This window comes from Pongo pygmaeus, chromosome 9, assembly GCF_028885625.2.
Source record: "Pongo pygmaeus isolate AG05252 chromosome 9, NHGRI_mPonPyg2-v2.0_pri, whole genome shotgun sequence".
Taxonomy (NCBI): Eukaryota; Metazoa; Chordata; class Mammalia; order Primates; family Hominidae; genus Pongo; species Pongo pygmaeus.
In genome coordinates, this window is record NC_072382.2 from 19,435,279 (window position 1) to 19,455,368 (window position 20,090).

The 20,090-nt window shown below is 43.5% G+C and overlaps 1 protein-coding gene across 4 annotated transcripts in view; it reads left to right on the forward strand.

Moving 5' to 3' along the window:
- FNBP4 (formin binding protein 4) overlaps nucleotides 1–20,090 on the forward strand; it is a 49,983-nt gene that overhangs the window by 13,870 nt on the left and 16,023 nt on the right. For all 4 annotated transcript variants that reach the window (XM_054439529.2, XM_054439531.2, XM_063671819.1 and 1 more), the window contains exons 4-10: nucleotides 704–890; nucleotides 2,517–2,664; nucleotides 2,771–2,891; nucleotides 7,445–7,783; nucleotides 9,669–9,879; nucleotides 17,101–17,225; nucleotides 19,718–19,822. In XM_054439529.2, coding sequence (XP_054295504.1) covers nucleotides 704–890; nucleotides 2,517–2,664; nucleotides 2,771–2,891; nucleotides 7,445–7,783; nucleotides 9,669–9,879; nucleotides 17,101–17,225; nucleotides 19,718–19,822 — 1,236 coding nt within the window. The remainder of the gene's footprint in view (nucleotides 1–703; nucleotides 891–2,516; nucleotides 2,665–2,770; nucleotides 2,892–7,444; nucleotides 7,784–9,668; nucleotides 9,880–17,100; nucleotides 17,226–19,717; nucleotides 19,823–20,090) is intronic.

The window sequence follows — 20,090 nt, forward strand, 5'->3', positions numbered from 1 at the left end:
CCCTCGAGACAGGGTCTTACTGTCACCCAGGCTGAAATGTGGTGGCGTGATGTTGGCCCACTGCAACCTCTGCCACCCAGGTTCAAGTAATTCTCCCACCTCAGCCTCTTGAGTAGCTGGGATTACAGGCATGTGCTACCACGCCTGATAATAATTGTATTCTTTTTTTTTGTTCTTTGTTTTTTGTTTTTTTTTGAGACGGAGTCTTGCTCTTTCACCCAGGTTGGAATGCAGTAGCGTAATCTCATCTCACTGCAATCCCCGCCTCCCAGATTCAAGCAATTCTCGTGCCTCAGCCTCCCAAGTAGCTGAGATTACAGGTGCCCACCACCACATCCAGCTAATTTTTGTATTTTTAGTAGAGACAAGTTTTCGCCATATTGGCCAGGCTGGTTTTGAACTTCTGACCTCAGGTGATCCGCCCGCCTTGGCCTCCCAGAATGCTGGGATTACAGGCATGAGCCACCGTGCCCAGCCTAATTTTTTTATTTTTAGTAGAGTGGGGATTTCACCATGTTGGCCAGCCTGGTCTCGAATTCCTGACCTCAAGTGATCCACCTGTCTCAGCCTCCCAAAGTGCTGGAACTATAGGTGTGAGCCACTGTGCCTGGCTCATGTAGAATTTTTAAAAAGTGATTGCCATTTCCTTAAATTTCTTGTTTTTGATATAATTACTGCATTTGTTACTCTTTTCATACTGAAGGAGATCGATGCCATAACAGCTCCTCAGCCTGCAGCTCCTGTAGGAGCTTCTGCTCCACCTCCAACTCCACCTCGACCAGAGCCAAAGGAAGCAGCAACATCTACCCTTTCTTCTTCTACTTCAAATGGAACAGACTCCACCCAAACATCTGGATGGCAATATGATACTCAGTGTTCACTGGCAGGAGGTAAACTTGATCCTTTGATTTTTAAAGAAAAGTAAAATCCTTAAAGGGATTCTAGGCGTTCACTTTTCTGGTTTGTTTGTTTGGAGATGGAATCTCGCTCTGTCGCCCAGGCTGGAGTGCAGTGGAGCGATCTTGGCTCACTCCAACCTCCACCTCCTGGGTTCAAGCAGTTCTTCTCCCTCAGCCTCCTGAGTAACTGGGACTACAGGCACACGCTGCCATGCCCGGCTAATTTCTCTTTTGTATTTTAGTAGAGACGGGGTTTCACTGTGTTGCCCAAGGCTGGTCTTGAACTCCTGAGCTCAGGAAATCAGCCTGCCTCGGCCTCCCACAGTCCTAGAATTACAGGTGTGAGCCATCGCTCCCAGCTGGAATTCAGTTTTCTAAAGATGAAAGCCCAGAGGCTTTAACCTTAGACATTAGGATTCTGTCTTTTTATTTTTATTTATTTATTTATTTATTTATTTATTTATTTATTTATTTATTTTTTGAGACTGAGTTTCACCCTTGTTGCCCACGCTGGAGTGCAGTGATGCGATCTCGGCTCACTGCAAACTCCGCCTCCCAGGTTCAACCAGTTCTTCTGCCTCAGTCTCCCGAGTAGCTGGAATTACAGGCACCCACCACCACACCCAGCAAATTTTTTGTATTTTTAGTAGAGATGGGGTTTCACGATGTTGGCAAAGCTGGTCTCGAACTCCTGACCTCGGGTGATCCACCTGCCTCGGCCTCCCAAAGTGCTGGGATTACAGGTTTGAGCCACCACACCCAACCTCTGTCTTTTTAAATAAAGCGTGTTGAAGATGGTAGGTAGGATAGTCGGCTCTGAAAACTTGTAGGATATAATTTTTATCTTTTAAAAAGTAATTGCTTGTCCTTGCCAGTTGAATAAGAAAAGCCATGATATTCAAAGTATTTTAGGTACATTTTTGGACCAGCAAACTGCTTTTTTCTATTTATTTATTTAGAGATGGAGTTTTGCTCTTGTTGCCCAGGCTGGAGTGCAATGGTGCAATCTTGGCTCATCACAGCCTTTGCCTCCCGAGTTCAAGCAATTCTCCTGCCTCAGCTTCCCGAGTAGCTGGGATTACAGGCACACACCACCACGCCCAATTTTTGTATTTTTAGTAGAGACAGGGTTTCTCCATGTTGATCAGGTTGGTCTCAAACTCCCGACCTTAGGTGATCTGCCCACCTTGGCCTCCCAAATGCTGGGATTACAGGCGTGAGCCACTGTAGCCGGCCAAACTGTTTTTTTTAAAAACTGTTCAAAGGTGACTCTAAATGTTAGGTATTAAGAAAATAATTCTTGGTGTTAGGCCAGTGGTTCTCAACCAGTGTTGGGGGGTACTCCTAGGGGATGTTTGACAATGTCTGTCAATATTTTTTATTGTCACAATGCAGGAGGCAGGGTGGACGGGAGTGCTACTGTTTCTAGTGGGCAGAGGCCAGGGGTGCTGCTAAAACCTCCACATAGGATTGCTCCCCCCGCAACAAAGACCTGTGTGCCCAAAATGTTAACAGTGCTGTTTTGAGAAACTGTTAGGTGATTTTGGCTTTTGAGCTTATGTGTAAGCCAGAATTGTAGAGGGATTTGTGCCTAAAATTTGTTTTATTTTCTTCTAGTCGGAATTGAGATGGGCGATTGGCAGGAAGTCTGGGATGAGAACACGGGATGTTATTATTATTGGAATACACAAACAAATGAAGTGACTTGGGAGTTACCCCAGTATCTTGCCACACAGGTACAGGGATTACAGCATTACCAGCCCAGGTAAGAATAAATTTAAAAGTGAAATTGCCTAGAAGGAAATTGAAGCCTTATCTTTTGCTGATAGTATTTGTCTTATATTTCTCTTGCTAAGTATATATTTTTTTAGTTCTGTGCCAGGTGCTGAAACTAGTTTTGTGGTAAATACAGACATATATTCTAAGGAGAAAATGATTTCTGTTTCCAGTAGTAAAAGTGGACCAGTCATAGCCAAGCGAGAAGTTAAAAAGGTCAGTGTTGAAACTTACCTCATTTGCTTATTTTCAGATCTAATAAGCATTACTCTGAGCACAGGAATGGAAGCCTTCTCTTAATATTTTATGTCATACATGTGAAATAGGATAAGTTTCATAACTTTCACTTTGTTTCTGTGTATTATGTAGCCTTTATAGCAGTTACTCAGTTGACTTTTTCTTTTCTGTTTTCTTTTTTTTTTTTTTTTTTTTTTTTTTGAGACAGAGTCTCACCCTGTCACCCAGGCTGGAGTACAGTGGTGCAATCTCAGCTGACTGCAAGCTCCACCTCCCGGGTTCACACCATTCTCCTGCCTCAGCCTCCCAAGTCGCTGGGATTACAAGCATCCGCCACCACACCTGGCTAATTTTTTGTATTTTTAGTGGAGACAGTGTTTCACTGCGTTAGCCAGAATGGTCTCGATCTCCTGACCTTGTGATCCGCCTGCCTTGGCCTCCCAAAGTGTTGGGATTATAGGCGTGAGCCACCACACCTGGCTTTTTTTTTTTTTTTTTTTTTTTTTTTGATGTGGAATCTCGCTCTGTCACCCAGGCTGGAGCACAGTGGTGCTATCTCGGCTCACTGCAACCTCTGCCTCCTGGGCTCAAGAAGTGATTCTCGTGCCTCACCCTTCTGAGTAGCTGGGATTACAGGCACCTGCCACCATGCCTGGCTAATTTTTGTATTTTTATTAGAGACAGGGTTTCACCATGTTAGTCAGGCTGGTCTCAAACTCCTGACCTTAGGTGATCTACCTGCCTCAGCCTCCCAACGTGCTGAGAATTACAGGCGTAAGCCACTGCGCCTGGTCCACTTCACTTTTTCTTTGAGAGCTTTAGGGTCTCACAGAGGCCTCTTGGATCATTGCAAAGGACGTGGGAGCAGCAGTCCAGACAGGGCACCACTTCACATAGAATCATTCTATTATTTTTCGGATTCCATTGTATGAGACATTTTAAAAATATAAAGATAACTACTTTAAATTAAAAACTACTGCAAGTTGAGTATTTCTTAATTGAAATGCCTGGGATCGGAGATAATTTAGATTTTGAATTTTTTTGAATTCTGAAATATTTGCGTTATACTTAGCAGTTGAGTATTCTTAATCTGAAAATGTGAAATCTAAGATGCTCCAGTGAGCATTTCCTTTGATCATCATGTCAGTGCTCAAATGGTTTCAGATTTAGGATTTTTCGATAACGGATATACTATGTTAGTGAAACCTGAGCATTTCTATAGCCTAATTAGTAAGAAAAGTAAGTTGTATTCCTTAGGGAGTGTATATTGAATTCCAATTTATCTTCAATTTTAAAGACTTTTTTGCATCAAAATATATTTTAATTTTAATTTTTTTCTTTTTGAGACAGAGTCTTGCTCGGTTACCCAGGCTGGAAGGGAGTGGCGCAATTTCAGCTCATTGCATCCTCTGCCTCCCGGTTTCAAGCAATTCTGCCTCAACCTCCCGAGTAGCTTGGATTACAGGCACAACGCCTGACTAATTTTTCTATTTTTTTTAGTAGAGACAAGGTTTCACCAGTTGGTCAAGCTGGTCTTGAACTCCTGACCTCAAGTGATCCACCTGCCTCGGACTCCCAAAGCGCTGGGATTACAGGCGCAAGCCACCGCACCTTTCCTTTTTATCTACTTATTTTTGAGACAGGATCTGACTCTGTCACCCAGGCTGGAGTACAGTGGCACGACCATGGCTCACTGCAGATTTACTCTCCTGAGCTTAAGCAGTCCTGCCTCAGACTGCTGAGTAGCTGGGACTACAGGTGTGCACCACCATGTCTGGTTTTGTTTTTTGTTTTTTTTGTTTGTTTGTTTTTGTTTTTGTTTTTGTTTTTTGTTTTTTTTTTTAGAGATGAGGTCTCACCGTGTTTGCCAGACAAGTCTCAAACTCTGAGCTCAAGTGATGCTTCTGCCTCGGCCTCCCAAATTGCTTACATTATAGGTGTGAGCTACTGCATGTAGCCCAAAAAAATATTTTAAAATAATATAATTGAGCTAGGCACAGTGGCCCACACCTGTAATCCCAGCACTTTGAGAGGTCAAGGCGGGCAGATCACTTGAGGTTAGGAGTTCAAGACCAGCCTGGCCAACATGGTAAAACCCCGTCTATTAAAAATACTAAAATAACTGGGTGTAGTGGCACACGCTTGTAGTCCCAGCTACTTGGGGGGCTGAGGCAGGAGAATCGCTTGAATCCGGGAGGCGGAGGTTGCAATGAGCCGAGACCGCACCACTGCACTCCAGCCTGGGTGGCAGAGTGAGACTCCATCTCAAAAAAAAATTTAATAATAATAATAAAATGATAATTTAATCAGGGCAGGAAGATTGCTTGAGTCCAGGAGGTGTAAACCAGTCTGGAAAACATAACAAGATCAACCCCATTTCTACAAAAGAAAAATTACCCAGGCAAGGTAGCACACACCTGTAGTCCCAGCTACTCAAGAGGCAGAGGCAAGAGGATAGCTTGAGCCCAGGAGTTCAAAATTATCATTGTGCCAGTGTGCTCCAGCCTGGACAGAGTGAGACCATCCAGAAATAATAATAATAACTTAAATTTACTGTTACAGAAAGGAGGATAGGACAAGTGTTACCCCAATGGGAGAAGCAGATACTTTAAATATAATCACAAATTTCATTTCAGGAATAGTTCATTTTATTTTATTTTATTTTTATTTTTTATTTTTATTATTTTTTTTTTTTTCTTTGATACCTAGCCTCGCTCTGTCGCCCAGGCTGGAGTGCAGCGGCACGATCTCTGCTCACTGCAACCTCCACCTCCCGGGTTCAAGCGATTCTCCTGCCTCAGCCTCCCGAGTAGCTGGGAGTACAGGCCCCACGCCTGGCTAATTTTTGTAGTTTTAGTAGAGATGGGGTTTTACCATATTGGCCAGGCTGGTCTCGAACTCCTGACGATGTGATCCGCCCGCCTCGGCCTCCCAAAGTGCTGGGATTACAGGCGTGAGCCACCACGCCCAGCTATTTTATTTTTTTGAGACAGAGTCTTGCACTGTCGCCCGAACTGGAGTACAGTGGCATGATCTCAGTTCACTGCAACCTCTGCCTCCCAGGTTCAAGCGATTCTTCTGCCTCAGCCTCCCGAATAACTGGGATTACAGGCACATGCCGCCATGCCGGGCTGATTTCTGTATTTTTAGTAGAGATGGGGTTTCACTGTGTTGGCCAGGCTGGTTTCGAACTCCTGACCTTGTGATCCACCTGCCTTGGCCTCCCAAAGTGCTGGGATTACAGGCATGAGCCACTGCGCCTGGCCTAGGAATAGTTCACTTTAGTCTAAATCACCTTCATGGCATACTTACTAAATTTTCTTATCAGGCCCAGCATGGTGGCTCACGCCTGTAATCCCAGCACTTTCGGGGGCTGAGGTGGGCAGATCACCTGAGGTCAGGAGTTCGAGATCAACTTGGCCAACCTGGTAAAACCCTGTCTCTACTAAAAATACAAAAATTGGGCCTGGTGCCAAGGTGGGCAGATCACCTGAGGTCAGAAGCTCGAGACCAGCCTGGCCAGCGTGGTGAAACCTTGTGTCTACTAAAAGTACAAAAAAAATTAGCCAGGCTTGGTGGCTCTCACCTATAATCCCAGCTGCTCAGGAGGCTGAGGCAGGGGAATTGCTTGAACCCGGGAGGCAGACGTTGCAGTGAGCGGACGTCATGCTTTGCACTCCAGCCTGGGCAAGAAGAGCGAGAGTTCGTCTCAAAAACAAAAATGAGCTGAGTGTGGTGGTGCATCCCTGTAATCCCAGCTACTTGGGAGGCTGAGGCTATGAGGCTGGGAATCGCTGGAACCTGGGAGGCAGAGGTTGCAGTGACTTGAGATCATGCAACTGCACTCCTGGGCAACAGAGTGAGACTCTCTCTCAAAAAAAAAAATTATCATCATGCAGAAGAAGGTAAAGATTTATCCAGTCATGTTATGAGCTGACAAAATACTGATCTTAAATCTACCTCTGTTTACTACTAGTCTGCCTTTTGACATCCTGAGAATAGCAGGGAGGATATATTTGAATCCTACCTAGAACTAGGCTCTAATTCAATCAGTGTCTGTCTAAAGTAATAATGTAATGGTATAAATATATACTCACCTGTTGGGAGTAAGTGGTTTTGGCCGGGCACGGTGGCTCATGCCTGTAATCCCAGCACTTTGGGAGGCTGAGGCGGACGAATCACGAGGTCAGTAGTTTGAGACCAGCCTGGCCAACGTGGTGAAAGGCCTTTACTAAAAATACAAAAAATTAGCTGGGCATGGTGGCGGGCACCTATAATCCCAGCTACTCGGGAGGCTGAGACAGGAGAATAGCTTGAATCCGGGAGGCAGAGGTTGCAGTGAGCCAAGATTGTGCCACTGCACTCCAGCCTGGGTGACAGTGCGAGACTCCATCTCAAAAAAAAAAAAAAGTGGTTTTTACCTTGAGTATTCAGCTACTGAAAACAGTTAATATGAATGTATGTGCAATTGAATGTATGTGCACGTGAGATTTGTTTCAGAATTAAATGAGACTAAATTATTTTGTTTATAGGAAGTAAATGAAGGAATTCAGGCTCTCTCAAATAGTGAGGAGGAGAAGAAAGGGGTGGCAGCATCGCTGCTTGCTCCTTTATTGCCTGAGGGAATAAAAGAAGAAGAAGAGAGATGGAGAAGAAAAGTAATTTGTAAAGAAGAGCCAGTTTCAGAAGTAAAAGAAACAAGTACAACAGTAGAAGAAGCAACAACAATAGTAAAGCCACAGGAAATTATGTTGGACAATATAGAAGACCCGTCTCAGGAGGATCTTTGCAGTGTTGTCCAATCTGGAGAAAGTGAGGAGGAAGAGGAACAAGATACCCTTGAACTGGAGCTAGTTTTGGAAAGGAAAAAAGTAAGCTTTTGAAAGTTACTTGTAGAATGTTTTTTCCTCAGTACTACTCTACAGGGATCATTGTGCTTGACTTACAACCATTATTGGGATTTTGTTTTTCTTATCCCATCATCTAGGTATGTTGAAGCTTACACAGCAAAAACTTTAAACTACAAAGTTGTAGGTTTTTTGGTTCTCGATGATACTTTTGGTAGTTATCGGGGGAACTCGCCCCCAATATTTCAACCTATGTTCTTTCTATTTTCCGTAAGTGTTGGCCAGCTGAGAAATAGAGAGAAAGAGTACAAAGAGGAATTTTACAGCTGGGCCTCCCCGGGTGACATCACATATCAGTGGGACTATGATGCCCACCGGAGCCTCAAACCAGCAAGTTTTTTATTAAGGGTTTCAAAAGGGGAGGGGGGTGTAAGAACAGGGATCATGTGCTTCAAAGGGCAAAAAGGTACTGATAAGGGTCTATGTTCAGTGGTGCACATGCTGTCTTGATAAACATCTTAAACAATAGAAAACAGGGTTCAAGAGCAGAGAACCATTCTGACCACAGATTTACCAGGGCCGGGTTTTTCTCCACCCTAATAAGCGTGAGGGTGCTGCAGGAGACCAGGGCGTATCTCAGTCCTTATCTCAACCGCATAGGACAGACATTCCCAGAGCGGCAGTTTATAGACCTCTCCCCAGGAATGCATTCCTTCCCCAGGGTATTAATATTAATATTCCTTGCTAGGAAAAGAATTTAGCGATATCTTCCCTACTTGCACGTCCATTTGTGGGCTCTCTGCAAGAAGAAAAATATGGCTCTTTTTGCCTGACCCTGCAGGCAGTGAGACCTTATGGTTTTCTTCCTTTGTTCCCTAAAAATTGCTGTTAGTCTGTTCTTTTTCAAGGTGCACTGATTTCATACTGTTCAAACACACGTTTTACAATCAATTTGTATGGTTAACACACTTATAACGGGTCCTGAGGTGACGTACATCCTCAGCTTACTAAGATAACAGGATTAAGAGATTAAAGTAAGAAAGGCAAAAGAAATTGTAAAAGTGTTATTTGGGAATTGATAAATGTCCATATTAAAATGAAATCTTCACAATTTATGTTCCTCTGCCACGGCTCCAGCTGGTCCCTCCATTCAGGATCCCTGACTTCCCACAACAGGTAGTTGATAATCAATAAAGAGACTTGACATTACTCAGACTTATACAAATGGGTACCAGAAAAAAATGGAAAGAATGAATAAGACCTACTATTTGATAGCACAGTAGGGTGACTGTAGTCAATAATTACTGTATATTTTAAAATAACTTTAAAGAATGGAGTTGGATTATTTGTAACTCAAAGGATAAATGCTTGAGGGGATGGTTATCCCATTCTCCATGATGTGCTTATTTCACATTTCATACCTGTGTCAAAACATCTCATGTATCCCATAAATATATACATTTACTATGTACCCACAAAAAAATTGGCAAAATTAAAAAATAAAACTAGAGTGAGTCAGCCGAGTGCAGTGGCTCATGCCTGTAGTCCCAGGACTTTGGGAGGCTGAGCAGGAGATCACTTGAGCCCAGAAGTTGAGACCAATGTGAGCAACATACCCAGATGTCATCTCTTATTAGAAAAAAAAAGTGTGATGACATGTGCCTGTAGTTCCAGCTACTTGGAAGGGTGAGGTGGGAGGATTGCCTGAGCTCACAAGGTTGTAGCTGCAGCGAGCCATGATCATGCCGCTGCACTCCAGCCTGGGCAACAGAGGGAGATCCTGTCTCCAAAAAAAAAAATGCTTTCTGTTCTCAAAGGATTTAAATTTCAACAACATAGTCTTGGCTATTATTCTGATTATACGTATTAATAAGCAGTTAATGACACTAACTTGTCATGTTCTTTGTAGGCAGAGTTGCGAGCCTTGGAGGAAGGAGATGGTAGTGTGTCAGGGTCTAGTCCACGTTCTGATATCAGCCAGCCAGCATCTCAAGATGGAATGCGTAGGCTTATGTCTAAAAGAGGAAAATGGAAGATGTTTGTTCGAGCTACCAGTCCAGAATCTACCAGCAGGAGTTCTAGTAAAACTGGACGAGATACTCCAGAAAATGGAGAAACTGGTAATTTGTGCTTCACATTAAACTTCAGAGTTGAAAGATATAGAGGGGAAGGAAATTCTCTCTTTTTTTGTTTCCTCTTCAACAAAACGGGAGATTGTACTTTTACTCTTTGGGAGAAGTGCTGGGAAGGAAGCTTCCATCCACCTCTCTACCTTTTCCGAATCTATTTCTAGTAAAGGAGTAAGAGCCTGAGAGGCTGACATCCACTGGGTGGTGGTGTATTCAGAGTCCAGTCCCATTTCTTCTCTGTCTACATTGCCCAGCCTCTGTGTGGGTGGGTAGAGAGTTTGATTGTGTCATGAGGACCCAAGTTGTCTTCATTCAGGTAATAAGGACCTTACCATTCATTCATGGTAAGGTCAAAGAGATCCTGCTGCATTTTTAAATCTATTTTCAGAGATCCCTGGATAAAGCTAATATTTGAATCTCCATTTGGCCCTAATTTTTTTTTTCTTTTCCTTTTTGAGACGGAGGTCTCACTCTGTCACCCAGGCTGGAGTACAAAGGCGTGATCTTGGCTCACTGCAACCTCCGCCTCCTAGATTCAAGCAATTCTCTTACCTCAGCCTCCTGAGTAGCTGGAATTATAGGTGCCTGCCACTGCGCCTGGCTATTTTTTGTATTTTTAGTAGAGACGGAATTTAGCCATGTTGGCCAGGCTGTCTCGAACTCCTGATCTCAGTTGATTCACCCGCCTCCCAAAGTGCTGGGATTACAGGCGTGAGCCACCGCTTTCAGCTGTGGCCCTAATTCTGTAGTGGAAAGTTAGCAGTAAGATAAGTACCCCAAACCTTAGTTGAGTACACCTAGAAGAAAATACTTTTATGGATCGTGGTTCAAAAACAGCCCAGTGTTGCTTCACAGGAAACTGAGGCAGAAGGATCCCTGGACCCTAGGAGTTTCCAGGCTAGCTGGGCAACATAGCAAGACCCTGGTTTCTTTAAAAAGAAAAAAGAAAAAAAAGGAACGAAGAACCAAACAAACAAACAAACAAAAAAAACAGGTGATAAAGGCAGACATCCTTGTTTGAATTTTTTCTTTTTATTTATATTTTTTGAGACGGAGTTTCACTCTTGTTGCCCAGGCTGGAGTGCAATGGTGCAGTCTTGTCTCACTGCAACCTGTGCCTCCTGGGTTCAAGTGATTCTGCTGCCTCAGCCTCCTGAGTAGCTGGGATTACAGGAGCCCACCACCACGCCCAGCTAATTTTTTGTATTCTTCAGTAGAGATGGAGTTTCGCCATGTTGGCAAGGCTGGTCTCGAACTCCTGACCTCAGGTGACCTGCCCACCTTGGCCTTGCAAGGTGCTGGGATTACAGGCATGAGCCACCACCCCTAGCCTGAATTTTTTCTTTTCAGTTGGCAGTTCGGAATAACATAAAGGAAAATTCTGTAAATCCTCTTTATCTTTTCATTATTCTTGCTCCCTACCCCATGGTCGTTTTTTTTTTTTTTTTTTGAGACGGAGTCTTGCTGTGTTCCCCAGCCTGGAGTGCAGTGGTACAATCTCTGCTCACTGGAACCTCCAGCTCCCAGGGTCAAGCAATTCTCTGCCTCAGCCTCCCGAATAGCTGGGATTACAGGCGCCTACTACCATGCCCAGCTAGTTTTTGTGTTGTTAGTAGAAATGGGGTTTCACCATGTTGGCCAGGCTGGTCTCAAACTTCTGACCTTAGGTGATCTGCCCACCTTGGCCTCCCAAAGCAATGGGATTACAGGCATGTAATCCCAGCTGCGCCCAGCTATTTTCTCTGTCCTTTATAAACATATATCCTTCCAGACCATGTTCTTTATATACGTTTACAGTTAGGTATGTATGAGTGTGTTTATATGTATATATGTAAATTTTACCATATATGAGAGCATATAGATTATTAGGCAACATACAGTTTTCACTTAACAACGTGCCTTAAAAATTATTGTTCATTGGTTAAAACTGAGTGGTGTAGATGTGCGTATTTAACTCTACCCACTGTTGATGGACATTTAAATTGTGTCCATGTTTCACTAAAAAAAAAAATTGCTGCATTTGTACTATGGAAAAAAACCCTATAGAGCACTCAAATGTCCATTAGAGGTATCATAGATAAATTGTGGTGCATTCTTTATTTTTTTATTTTTTTTGAGACGGAGTCTTACTCTGTCGCCCAGGCTGGAGTGAAGTGGAGGATCTCAGCTCACTGCAACCTCCACCCTCCGAGTTCAAGCGATTCTCCGGCCTCAGCCTCCCAAGTAGCTGGGATTACAGGCGCCTGCCACTGCACCTGGCTAATTTTTGTATTTTTAGTAGAGATGGGGTTTCACCATCTTGGCCAGGCTGTTCTTGAACTCCTGACCTTGTGATCCACCCGCCTCGGCCTCCCAAAGTGCTGGGATTACAGGCGTGAGCCCCCACACCCGGATTACAGGCATGAGCCACCACACCCAGCCCTGTGGTGTACTCTTAGAAAGGAATACTAAGCAGCAGTGACAAAGTGAACGTACCATAGTTATGGGCATCAATGTGGCTTAATCATAGAAACAATAATATTTACTTTCGGAGGGTAAAGCAGAAAGATCATTTGAGGCCAGGAGTCAAGACCAGCCTGGACAATATAGCAAGACACCATCTCTAAAATGTTTTTTAAAAATTAGCCAGTGTGGTGGCACACGGATAGAATCCCAGCTGCTCAGGATGTTGAGGGAGGAAGATAGCTTGAGCCCAGGAGTTCGAGGCTGCAGTGAGCTATGATTACACCACTACACTCCATCCTTAGTGACAGAGCAAGACCCTGCCTCAAAAGAAAAAGAAAAACAGACTGGTGCATGGTGGCTCACGCCTGTAATCCCAGCACTTTGGGATGCCATGGTGGGTGGATCACCTGAGGTCAGGAGTTCAAGACCAGCCTGGCCAACATGGTGAGACCCTGTCTCTACCAAAATTGCAAAATAGGCTGGACGTAGTGGCTACTTGGGAGACTGAGGTAGGAGAATCACTTGAACTGGGGAGGTGGAGGTTGTGGTGAGCTGAGATGGCGCCACTGCACTCCAGCCTGGGCAATAGAAGGAGACTCCATCACAAAAAAAAAAAAAAAAAAAAAAAATGTGGCTGAGTGCAGTGGCTGAAGCCTGTAATCCCAGCACTTTGGGAGGCCGTGGCAGGCAGATCACGAGGTCAGGAGATCGAGACCATCCTGGCCAACATGGCGAAACCCCGTCTCTACTAAAAATACAAAATTATCTGCACCTGGTGGTACTCGCCTGTAATCCCAGCTACGTGGGAGACTGAGGCAGGAGAATCACCTGAACCCAGGAGGCGGAAGTTGCAGTGAGCCGAGTTTGTGCCACTGCACTTCAGCCTAGGTGACAGAGTGAGACTCTGTCTCGGGGAAAAAAAAACAAATACATTATGTATATTGTGCTTAAAGATCTGTCCATGAGGAAGCTAAAGGAACATAATGACTGACACCATGAGGGTAGAGGTCATGTCTGGTGTGGCTGTGATGGCAGAGAAGCCTGGGAAAACTCAATATTAACATGTTAATATTTTGATATTTTAATAAGCCATGTTATATTTACTTTTTTTTTTGAGACGGGGTCTCACTCTGTCACCCAGGCTGGACCACAGTGTCACGATCGTGGCTCACTGCAACTTCCACCGCCCGGGTACAAGCAGTTCTCCTATCTCAGCCTCCCGAGTAGCTGGGATTACAGGCGCGCGCCTCCATGCCCAGCTAATTTTTGTATTTTTAGTACAGACAGGGTTTCACCATGTTGGCCAGGCTAATCTCGAACTCCCGACCTCAGGTGATCCGCCCGTCTCTGCCTCCCAAAGTGTTTGGATTACAGGCGTGAGACACTGCACCTGACCAATTTACTTGAATTTTTGTTTCTTTTAAGAGATAGGATGTTGGCCTGGCTCACGCCTATAATCCAAGCACTTTGGGAGACCGAGACAGGTGGATCACCCGAGGTTGAGAGTTCAAGACCAGCATGACCAACGTGGAGAAACCCTGTCTCTACTAAACAAACAAACAAACAAAAATATATAAAACTAGCCAGGCGTGGTTGCGCATGCCTGTAATCCCAGCTACTCAGGAGGCTGAGGCAGGAGAATCGCTTGAACCTGGAAGGCAGAGGTTGTGGTGAGCCGAGATCACGCCATTGCACTCCAGCCTGGGCAACAAGAGCAAAACTCCCATCTCAAAAGAAAAAGGAGACAGGATTTTACTCTGTCATCCAGGCTGAATGTAGTTGACATAATCATAATGCAGCTTTGAATTCATGGGCTCAATTGATAGCTCCTTCCTCGCTCTCCCAAAGTGCTGGAATTATAGGCTTGTGCCACCTCACTGAGCTAATTTTATTCTTTATATTATATGCATTTGTTAAGCTGTTTCACAATAAATAATACTGTGGTAACATCCTGATGAATATATTTTATGTGCATTCTAGTTTCACAACAGTAAAGATTCCTAGTGGTATATTGCTAGGTCAAAGGGGTGTGTGCATTCTAATTTAATAGAGCCTGTGTACTTGCCCTCCAAAACATTCTAGTCTTTAACTCTAGCCATCCTTAAAATTGTTAAATTCTTGGACCTGCCACCAGATAGAAGACTTTTAATATATAATGGCATTAAAAATTAACAAATGGGATTAGTGGGAAGATTTTGTTTCAGACAATTTGATAATAAAGAGGGAATATTAATGATCAGGCAAAAGGAGAGCCAGGCTATTATATTATAAGGTTAAGGACTTAATAAAAAGTTTTAGGCCGGATGCAATGGCTCACCTTTAATCCCAGCATTCTGGGAGGCTGAGGCAGGAGGATTACTTGAGTCCAGGAGTTCGAGACCAAACTGGGCAACATAGTGAATTTGTCTTTACTAAAAAACAAAAAATGAGGCTGGAGGAGGTCAAGACTGCAATAAGCTGTGATCATACCACTATATTCCCACCTGGGCAACAGTAAGACCGTGCCTCAAAAAAAAAGCCAGGCACCGTGCCTCACATCTGTAATCCCAGCAGTTTGGAAGGCTGAGGTGGACAAATCACTTGAGGCCAGGAGTTTGAAACCAGCCCGGCCAACATGACAAAACCCTGTCTCTACTAAAAAAAAAAAAAAAAAAAAAAAATTAGCTGGGCATGGTGGCAAACGCCTGAAGCCCCAGCTACTTGGAAGGCTGAGGCAGGAGAATTGCTTGAACCCAGGAGGTTGAGGTTGCAATGAGCCGAGATAGCTCCACTGTTCTCCAGCCTGGGCAACAAAGATTCCATCTCAAAAAAAAAAAAAGTTTAAAATATTAAAAGCTATTTAAAGTCACATTTTTACTTCTAATCCTGAAGATGAAGGATTAACCAAAGTCATGGTTTTCACATTTGAGGTATTTTTGGCTTTTTAAAAAATTATTATTATTTTTTAGACGGAGCTTTGCTCTTGTTGCCCAGGCTGGACTGCAATGGTGCAATCTCGGCTCACTGCAACCTCCACCTCCCAGGTTCAAGCGATTCTCCTGCCTCGGCCCCCTGAGTAGCTGGGATTACAGGCGCCCAGCACCACGCCCAGCTAATTTTTTGTATTTTTAGTAGAGGCAGGGTTTCACCATGTTGGCCAGGCTGGTCTTGAACTGACCTCAGGTGATCCACCTGCCTCAGCCTCCCAAAGTGCTGGGATTACAGGCGCGAGGCACCGTCCCCGGCCATTTTTGGCTTTTTAACTGGCAGTCATTCAGGCTGTGTGAATTAGTTTGAGTATGCAGGTGTTGCAAAGCAAAGATAAAAGAGTTCATATTGTGTGCTCCGTTGAAGTTGGTAGACCTCTTCTCTTTTGGAGATTCCCATTACCAATAGCACCAACTAAGTAGGTGGATTCAATATAGATGTCTGTAAGTCTTCACCAGGTCAGGAAGGAAGTTACCAGATGGTTTGAAAATAATGATGCATGCCGGGCGTGGTGGCTAACGCCTGTAATGCCAGCGCTTTGAGAGGCCTAGCCGGGCGGATCACCAGTCAGTAGTTTGAGACTAGCCTGATTAACATGGTGAAACCCCATCTCTACTAAAAATACAAAATTAGCCAGGCTTGGTGGCACATGCCTGTAATCCCAGTTACTTGGGAGGCTGAGGCAGGAGAATCACTTGAACCTGGGAGGTAGAGGTTGCAGTGAGCTAAGATCACGCCACTGTACTCCAGCCTGGGCAACAAGAGCGAAACTCCGTCTCAAAAAAAAAAAAATTATGATGCAACCTGGGTGCAGTGGCTTACACCTATAATCCCAGCACATTGGGAGGCTGAGGCAGGCAGATTACGTGAGTCCAGGAGTTCGAGACCAGCCTGGGCAACATGGCGAAACCCCATCTCTACTAAAAATACAAAAACTAGCTGAACACGGTGGCACCTGCCTGTAGTCCCAGCTACTTGGGAGGTTGAGGTGCGAGGATCTGTTGAGCCTAGGAGGTCGAGGCTGCAGTGAGCCGAGATCATGCCACTGCACTCCAGCCTGGGTGACAGAATGAGACCCTGTCTCTAAAAAATAATAATGCTAATAATGTTGCTCTTTTGAGCACCTTCCCCTGCAACTTGTTAAAGAATTCTTACATACTCAGGTTTGCTGTCTAGCTATTGTAAGTAATTGAAGCAGTGATATTCTGGAAGAGATTAGAAAAGATGTTAAGGAGAAGGAGAAAGCAGAAACTTCAGGGTAATTTGATAGGCTAAAGTAAATTTTACTTATAGATGTATTTTAAGAAAGTTGATTATAAAGAATTTTTATTCTATTTATTTATTTTTTGAGACGGAGTCTCACTCTTGTCACCCAGGCTGGAGTATAGTGGCGCAATCTTGGCTCACTGCAACCTCCGCCTCTTGGGTTCAAGCAAATCTCCTGCCTCAGCTGGGACTACAGGCACTTGCCACCATGCGTGGCTAATTTTTTGTATTTTTAGTAGAGACAGGGTTCTACTGTGTTAGCCAGGATGGTCTTGATGTCCTGACCTCGTGATCTGCTCACCTCCAAATGCCAAAGTGGTAGGATTACAGGCGTGAGCCACTGCGCCCGGCCCTGAATTGTTTTTGGGTTATAAAGACAGTAGGCTAACATGTTTGAAGAGTTTTAACAAGTAAGTAAAACAGGCAAGAGAGAAAGAACTAATAATCTTTTGCAGATATCTGCTATGGGGGAAAATGTATATAGTGTTCTATAAGTATTGGTACTTTGGTTTAATTTTAGATTTTTTTTTACAGCAATTGGTGCTGAAAATTCAGAAAAAATAGATGAGAATTCAGATAAAGAGGTGGAAGTAGAAGAATCTCCAGAGAAAATAAAAGTACAAACAACACCAAAAGTAGAAGAAGAACAGGATTTGAAAGTATGTATATTACTTAATGCAACTTGACAAATTTTTATTATTATTATTATCATTATTTTGAGACGGAGTCTTGCTCTGTCACCCAGGCTGGAGTGCAGTGGCACAATCTCAGCTCACTGCAACCTCTGCTTCCTGGGTTCAAGCCATTCTCCTGCTTCAGCCTCCCCAGTAGCTGGGATTACAGGCACGCACCACCACTCCCAGCTAATTTTTGTATTTTTAGTAGAAACGGGGTTTCACCATGTTGGCCAGGCTGGTCTCGAACTCCTGGCCTCGTGATTCCCCCACCTTGGCCTCCCAAAGTGCTGGGATTACAGGCGTGAGCCACTGCGCCCAGCCCACCAAAATTTTTTTTTTTTTTTTTTCTTTTCTTTTTTCCAAGAGGGAGTGTTGCTCTGCCATCCAGGCTGGAGTGCAGTGGCCCGATCTTGGCTCACTGCAACCTCTGCCTCCCAGGTTCAAGCACTTCTGCTTCAGCCTCCCAAGTAGCTGAGATTACAGGCACCCACCTCCACGCCTGGCAAGTTTTTTTTTTTTTTTTTTGTGAGTCGGTGTCTCGCTCTGTTGCCCAGGCTGGAGTGCAGTGGCACGATCTCGGCTCACTGCAAGCTCCACCTCCTGGGTTCACACCATTCTCCTGCCTCAGCCTCCCGAGTAGCTGGGACTACAGGTGCCCGCCACCACGCCTGGCTAATTTTTTGTATTTTTAGTAGAGACGGGGTTTCACCATGTTAGCCAGGATGGTCTGGATCTCCTGACCTCGTGATCCACCTGCCTCGGCCTCCCAAAGTGCTGGGATTACAGGTGTGAGCCACCGCACTGGGCCCCAATTTTTTTTTAATGCCATTTATTAAACTGCTTTCTGTTAACAAGTAGTAAAAGTAATCTTTACTGTTTCCAAACCTAAATTGTTTACTTGGTTAGGTGAAAAGATCATATTTAAGTCTGAAATAATTAAGGCTTACTTGATACTGAGAAATTATCTACAATTCTAACTGCTCAATTGCTTTCTTCAAATTAAGCCTCTGTTTGAGAAGCAGTAGCTTATAGGCTGCTCTAGTTTGGGAGAAAAGTCACAGATTTAATTCCTCTGTGAAATACTTGTCTTTACACAAAGGCAAATTTAGTTTGAATTGCATTTCTAACCTAATCTCATGGGAGAGTTGGACCAAATAAGTATTGGCTATTTAAGGGTGGTCTGTTGGAAAAACCACTTAACATATTCCTTTGACTCGAAAGAGTATCCAGTTACTAGTTAGGAAACAACCAAGTAGAAGGGACTGGAATAATTAATTTTGTTTCAGGCTTCAGCAGGTGGCTAATATAAGGAATTAATGGATAAATGGCAATTTGACAGTATTGGTATTTATATCATTCAGGATCTATTTTTTCTAGCTTCATTGAGCTGTAATTGACTATACATATATCTTGCATGTACTATGTCATAATTTGTTATATGTATATATTAAGATATGATTATCACAAACCAGGTAAAGTAACTTACATATCACCTTACCTTGGAGAGTTGTCTTGTGTTTGTATGTGGGGATAACACATAAGATCTATACTCTTAACAAATTTCAGGCATTGTTAACTGTAGTCACCATGCTGTGCTTTAGATTTCCAATTTTTTTTTTTTTTTTTTTTTTGAGACGGAGTCTTGCTCTGTCACCAGGCTGGATTGCAGTGGCACAGTCTTGGCTCACTGCAACCTCCACCTCCCGGGTTCAAGCAATTCTCCTGCCTCAGCCTCCCGAGTAGCTGGGACTACAGGTGTGCACCACCATGCCCACTTAATTTTTGTATTTTTAGTAGAGGCGGGGTTTCACGATGTTGGCGAGGATGGTCTCTATCTCTTGACCTTGTGATCCGCCTGCCTCAGCCTCCCAAAGTGCTGGGATTACAGGTGTGAGCCACCACACCCGGCCCCAAAATTTATTTTATAACTGAAAGTTTGGTATTCTTTGACCAATATCTCCCCATATCCCCCTGTCTCCAGCCCCTGGCAACCACCATTCTAATTCTGCTCTTTGAGTTTAGCTTTTCAATATTGGGATCCATTTGCAACTATTGAATTCCATGTTGTATTAGAATGCATTATGATGGGCTGGGCACGGTGGCTCACATCTGTAATCTCAGCACTTTCGGAGACTAAGGCGGGAGGCTGACTTGAGACCAGGAGTTCAGGAGCACCCTGGGCAATAGCAAGACCTTTGTCTGAAACAAAATAATTGTTTTGAATAATTTTTAAAATGCATTGTGATTATGTAGATATGCATTTGATTCCTGTCATTATTTGTCACTTTGTTATGTGTATTATGTTACTATAAATTAGAATTTTATATTCTGGATAACTAAATACAGCTGTTTGGGGAAGGCTGTTTATAGGCAGACCCATGTTTCTAATATCTATAAGAATAAATGAAGGATTGTACATAATACAGAAAATGTTACGGATTCTAGTTTTACTTTTTTTCTTTTTTGCATTATAGTTTCAGATTGGAGAACTGGCAAATACCCTGACAAGTAAATTTGAATTTCTAGGCATTAATAGACAATCCATCTCCAACTTTCATGTGCTGCTCTTACAGACTGAGGTAAGTCTTTTTTTTTTTTTTTTTTTTTTTTTGGCATAAACAGTTAAGTGTTTGAATGAAATGCTGTATGTGTTACGATTCTGTCTTGCTTACATTTTAAGCCTAAATTTAAATTTTTAACCTTGAAGAATATTTGAGCCAACAATCCAGGAAATAAACTTTATTAACCAAAGCACAGTAAATAGACTTTTTTCTCACAAATTAAAATTATATTCTCATGGTCAGATGAGGCCATGTAATGTTGAAGGTACTTTGTAAGTGTTAAAGC